Here is a 6,000-nt window from a genome sequence, read left to right on the forward strand (position 1 = left end):
AGAATATTTTCAATTAATCTCATGATTTTCCATTTTATCAATCATGGAATGGGGTTGAGTTGACCCCCAGCCCCTAATCATGAGAAAGAAGGCACATGGTTTGGTTATCGCCCCAATATTTACTCTGTGCCTTGGTCTCACCCAGCAGCCAACTGGCATGGAAGGGAAGGACTTGTGGAGAAATCTTACATAACCACTGAATGGTTAAGCAAATATGATCTGAAAAGATTTCAACACTTCCACTTTTGAAGTCTCAACAATGAGAGACGATTGAACTGCAATTAAAGGCCACTTTCAGGGCTACAGACTGCAACCATTTAGTCACATTTTGCGACCCTTTGACTTGGCTGTCCGAGTAAAATGTTTACTTGGTCGCATCAGTGTGAGCTGCACATTCTACATGGTCACTACATAGCTGCAATACAGTGTATTAGAATTACAATGACCTATCTTAGTCTTGTCTGTGTCTTATTCTATCAATGTTATCATCATTATATATCACGCAAAAGACCAGCACTAACAACACTGCAATCCTGATCAATGATGTGTGTTGTCTGTTCGTGCAGGGTTCCTGAACCTTCACCTGGATGACCAGATGACCCTGCTGCAGTGCTCCTGGCTGTTCCTCATGTCGTTCGGCCTTGGCTGGCGCTCCTACCAGCAGTGTAACGGGGGCATGCTGTGCTTCGCCCCTGACCTGGTTATTAATGAGTAAGTCCAGAGAATCAGAGAAGGAGAGGGGACAGGGACTCACCTGGGAGGGCTGTAGCTGGCTGGGGGCTCTGGAGATGAGAAAGGTAGCCTGGATGGTGGGTGGATTTCTATAGATAGCTAGTTCAACCAGAGCCTCTCTGGAGGGAGGGAGGGAAAACTATGTTGCTGGAATTAAAAATGTATGCCTATGGAAAGTCTACACCCCCTTGAACTTTTCACCTTTTGTTGTGTTACAAAGTGGGATTGAAATATAATTTTTTGTCATTGATCTACACAATACTCCATAATGTCAAAGTGAAAAGATACATCTTTTTTTATATATATATATATATATATATTATTTTTATTTAAACAAATGAATACAAATTCAATAACTAAAATATAGTCGTTGCATAAGTATTCACCCCCTTTGTTTAGGCCAGCCTAAATTAGTTAAGAAGTCATATTTGGCTTAACAAATCACATAAGTTATATGGACACACTCTGTGTGACATGATTTTTGAATGACTACCCCTTCCTCTGTCCCCCATACATATAACATCTGTAAGGTCCCTCAGTCAAGTATTGAATTTCAAGCACAGATTCAACTACAAAGACCAGGGAGCTTTTCGAAAGCCTCATAAAGAAGGGCAGTGATTGGTAGATAGATGGGTAACAATATCAAATCAGACATTTGATATATCTTTAGTCATGGTTAAGTTAATAATTCTGCTGTGGATGATGTATTAAACCATCCAGACACATCAAAGATGCAGTCGTCTTTCTGATCTGAGCTGCAGGACAGGAAGGAAACTGCTTAGGGATGTCACCATGAGGCCATTGAAGTAAATGACAGAGTGAAAAGAATACAAATATTCCAAAACAACAAGGCACTACAGTAATACTGGAATACAATTTTTGGCCTAAATGCTAAGCCTTATGTTTGGGGCAAACACAATACATAACTGAGTACCTGCCTCCTTATTTTCAAGCATGTTGGAGGCTGCATCATGGTATGGGTATGCTTGACATCGGCAAAGACTGGGGAGTTTTTCAGGTTGAAAAGAAACTGGATGGAGGTAAGCACAGGCAAAATCCTAGAGGAACACCTGCTTCAGTCTGCTTTACACCAGACACTGGGAGAGGAATTCACCTTTCAGCAGGACAATAACCTAAAACACAAAAGCCAAATCTACAGTGAAGTTGCATACCAAGAAGACAGTGAATGTTCCCGAGTGGCCAAGTTACAGTTTTGACTTAAATCAGCTTGAAAATCTATGGTAAGAATAGAAAATTGCTGTCTAGCCATGAACCCCAACAACTTGAGAGCTTGAAGAATTTTGAAAAGAATAATGGACAAGTATTGCACAATACAGTTGTGCAAAGCTCTTATGAGATTTACCCAAGAAGACTGCCAAAGGTGTTTCTAACATGTATTGACTCAGGAGGTGAATACTTATCTAATCAAGTTATATGACTCGGGGTGAATACTTATCTAATCAAGTTGTAATAGTGTTTTATTCTTCATTAATCTTTTAAAAATGTTCTTCCACTTTGACATTAGAGTATTTTGTGTATATCGTTGACAAAAAAGGACAATTAAATCCATTTTAATCCCACTTTGTAACAATAAAATGGGAAGAAATCCAAGTGGGGTGTAGACTTTCTATCTTGGCCAAGTGAGGTGGGAAAATCCTGTCCATCCTATTAGGGCTGATTTCACAGCCCAGATTCACAAAGCTCTGTTTCTCCAGCAGTATTATAGGCGTAACTGTCACGGTCATTATACACTATGTGGATTGCGGAGAGGGAAACAGGGTGTTGGTCTGATTAGAACTGTCTCTTTGTGTGTGTGTCTCAGTGAGAGGATGAAGCTGCCCTACATGACCGACCAGTGTGAGCAGATGCTGAAAATCTCTACTGAGTTTGTGAGGTTGCAGGTGTCCTACGACGAGTACCTGTGTATGAAAGTCCTGCTGCTGCTCAGCACAGGTATAACACATTTACATTCAATCTTAAATAACATAAATGAATCCATAGATTAAAACAGTTATTCATTATGGCAGTCCGATGCAGTTTGCAGGGAACAGGCTGGGGAAAAACAGAACACATGTTTTGACGTCTCAGTTCAAAAATAAGTGGAGAAAATGAAAAAAAAACTGGAGGGAAACCAGACAAACTGAAGCTTCAGCTTTTGAATGAGCTTTGTACAAATGAGGCCTCAGGAAAAAAAAACTCCCAGCGTGACAAGCCATTACAAAACCATATTTAAGCAGAAGATACTGTTTATTGCAACATTGTTGACTTGGATTGACTGGGGGAAAAGTATTTTGTGCCTTTCAAATTACACAAAATGAGTGGTTTTGGAAAGCGCACACACTTGGTGTCTTTTGATTGCTTCTTAAGGAAATGAAAATTACATTTACATGCAGAGCTGTGCTTTTTTTAAACCAGTGAGCAATCTTCTTTGCTTTTTTTTCCAACCAGGACAAAATGTACATATTTTCAAGTGTTTTATTTTGATTGGCTCATCGATTATGTTATCCACATAATTCAAACTAGAAATGTAAAAGAAATACACCAGGCGACCACTTTTGATTGGGGTAGACCTATTGCCTGCTATTATAGACCTACAGACCTCTCTCCTGTTAGTATTGTAAATAGTAATTTGTCAGTTATTCTGCATGTGAGAGGCATAAAATCCTTCTCTTGCAAGTTTGAAAAAGAACATCACTAGCTACATCCAAACCAGAAAAGTATACAAGGGCAAGCCAGTTTGTATCTCTCATCTGATAAGACAATTGGAGATTATTTTACCTTTTACCTCCTATGTTGTTTTGCATAATCTCTTGTCCATTGAGTGCAGTTTTGCCTGGGCCCAAGTCCAAGATCCCAGAACCCTTCAGTCCAGGGTAGATCCTTCATCTGGCTCTTATCAGGGAACAATGGGTTCGCATAAAACCCATTGATGTTACCTGTGGTTTTGCATATTTTCCATTGACCTAAGTGTGGTTGGGACGGGACGGAGGGTGGGTGGGTGTGTATGAGACGGTAGTGGCGAGACGTTAGTGGCAGGATAACGGGCAGTGTTCAGACTGGGAGACTCTGGGTCAAAACTAAGAGACTCCTTCCTGGCCTAACCTAACAATGTCAGATTGTCTATTGTGTGAATATTGGTTGACTGAGTGAACTTTTTAGGATGCCTTTTTGTAATGACAGAGACGTAAGGACTATATTGACGTACACTGCCTACTAAAACAAATCATGCATGATGAGTAAGAGGTTATTTATGTCTGCTTTAACCCCTCCCTTGCTTGTTCCCACAGTACCAAAGGATGGATTGAAGAGCCAGGCTGTGTTTGATGAGATCCGCATGACCTACATCAAGGAGCTGGGGAAGGCCATCGTCAAGCGGGAAGAGAACTCCAGCCAGAACTGGCAGAGGTTCTATCAACTCACTAAGCTACTGGACTCCATGCAGGAAGTGAGTTTGAGCCCACCTGCACCCACAGCCACACAACAGCATTCAGCAACACTCAGTAACACTTGCCAAGGTTTTCCAGGGAGTTATGGAACCCAGGACTATCCTGGCTTAATAAACACAAAGAAAATGAAATGAATGAGCGTACATGCATACTCATCACCTCTTCTACTCGTCAGCATACCAATAAATCAACCTGTTTCCTCTTGGTTGGAGTACCCTATATCAGGGAGTCTGGAAGAGTGTGACTTGAATACCAGTTACAGAGATCCAATATGTATTAAGAGCAAGCAAGACTGTTGTTTTTTTGTGTATTTGTGAACCTCTTGAGTTAGAGATGAGCCCATTTAGAATGTATTACAAGCTTAATTTTTCAGCTATGCTATCAATATCAAAGTTGTTCACCATGGCATCAATAAGTGGTTTGAAATAGTGTGTACTGTACCAAACCGTAGCTATGCACCCTGGCATGTTGCTCTGTTGTTGCCATTGTGCTCTTAGTGAAAGACCTCTAAAAAAGACCTGATTGTTTCCACAGATGGTGGGGGGCCTCCTGCAGATCTGCTTCTACACTTTTGTGAATAAATCCCTGAGTGTGGAGTTCCCTGAGATGCTGGCCGAGATCATCAGCAACCAGATACCAAAATTCAAAGACGGGAGTGTCAAGCCGCTTCTGTTTCATCATGCCTTAAACCATGACACAATGCCTTAAAACCCCAGCCTCCCCACCCTCCCGCCCGCCATCCAGCCAGACCCGCCTGTTTTCCCTGCAGACACCCCACCAGGACCGCTACCAGTACGGATTAATGTAGTGAGTGTGCACTCAAATCAGTTCCCAGAAGACTTGGTGCAAAAGAGAGAGAAAAGGAGTGTAAGATTGTCACATTGATCATGAGCGACATGGCAACAAACTAACTGACCCTTCTGGATGAAACAAGGATTCAACTGTTCTGGAATCCTGTTTAGACCGTGAATCACTTCAAAACACTTATTGTGAGATTGGAGGAATCCAATTTTAACAACGAAAAGAGAAAGGAATATTTTCTATTGATTTAATGCATGCACACACCACTGAAATGTTTACACAAGAATATCAGAAAAGGGAAAACGTGCCTTTTTTAGCTTTGCAGGCTGTCCATAGCCATTTTTCTCAAACTGTCAAATGCAAGTATTTTGCATAGGAATCTAATATAAACACCTTTGTATGTATTTGTCTGTTCTCTTTCTAAGCAGCCATGTTTCTTTTCTAAAATGGGCAGTTAAATGATCCCCAGAAGTGAAGAGAGTGAACTCCTTATGTAAGGTACAGTACATAATAAAACCAACAATATGTTCAATTTCATTCTTAGCAACCTTTCAGTAGTTGTTATGCTCAAACATTAATATGAAGAAGGTTGAATTAGAGGTTCCTGCCATGTCTGAGCGTATACAGTATATCAGGGTTCCCCAAAGTCAGTACTGCCCCCCGGGTCCACGTTTTGTTATTTCCCTAGAACTACACAGCTGATTCAAATAACCAACTCATCATCAAGCTTTGATTATTTGAATCAGCTGTGTAGTGCTAGAGCAAAAAACTAAATGTGCACCCAGGGGGGACCCCAGGACCGACTTTGGGAAACCCTGCAGTATATTATAATTCAACAGTGAGGAAAAAAGAAACATCAGATCAACTTTTATGTGTGTTATAGGTTTTCTTCATGATGAAAGGAAGACTCACTTCATCTTAAAACCGTCCATGATTTGCAAGTTAAATGAAAATGCCAGCGTTGGGCTAGGCTTGGGAGATAGGATGGGATTTCGCAGCATTGGCTAATGATATGATTGGT

At 40.9% G+C, this 6,000-nt stretch overlaps 1 protein-coding gene across 2 annotated transcripts in view; it reads left to right on the forward strand.

Annotated features, from left to right (window-relative positions):
• LOC121574036 (glucocorticoid receptor) overlaps window positions 1–5,635 on the forward strand; it is a 94,176-nt gene extending 88,541 nt beyond the window's left edge. For both annotated transcript variants that reach the window (XM_041886568.2, XM_041886567.2), the window contains exons 7-10: window positions 567–711; window positions 2,555–2,685; window positions 4,020–4,177; window positions 4,713–5,635. In XM_041886568.2, the coding sequence (XP_041742502.1) occupies window positions 567–711; window positions 2,555–2,685; window positions 4,020–4,177; window positions 4,713–4,886 (608 nt within the window). In that variant the 3' untranslated portion in view covers window positions 4,887–5,635. The remainder of the gene's footprint in view (window positions 1–566; window positions 712–2,554; window positions 2,686–4,019; window positions 4,178–4,712) is intronic.
• The last annotated feature ends 365 nt before the right edge of the window (window positions 5,636–6,000 follow it).

The sequence above is a fragment of the Coregonus clupeaformis genome, chromosome 9 (genome assembly GCF_020615455.1).
Source record: "Coregonus clupeaformis isolate EN_2021a chromosome 9, ASM2061545v1, whole genome shotgun sequence".
Lineage (NCBI taxonomy): Eukaryota > Metazoa > Chordata > Actinopteri > Salmoniformes > Salmonidae > Coregonus > Coregonus clupeaformis.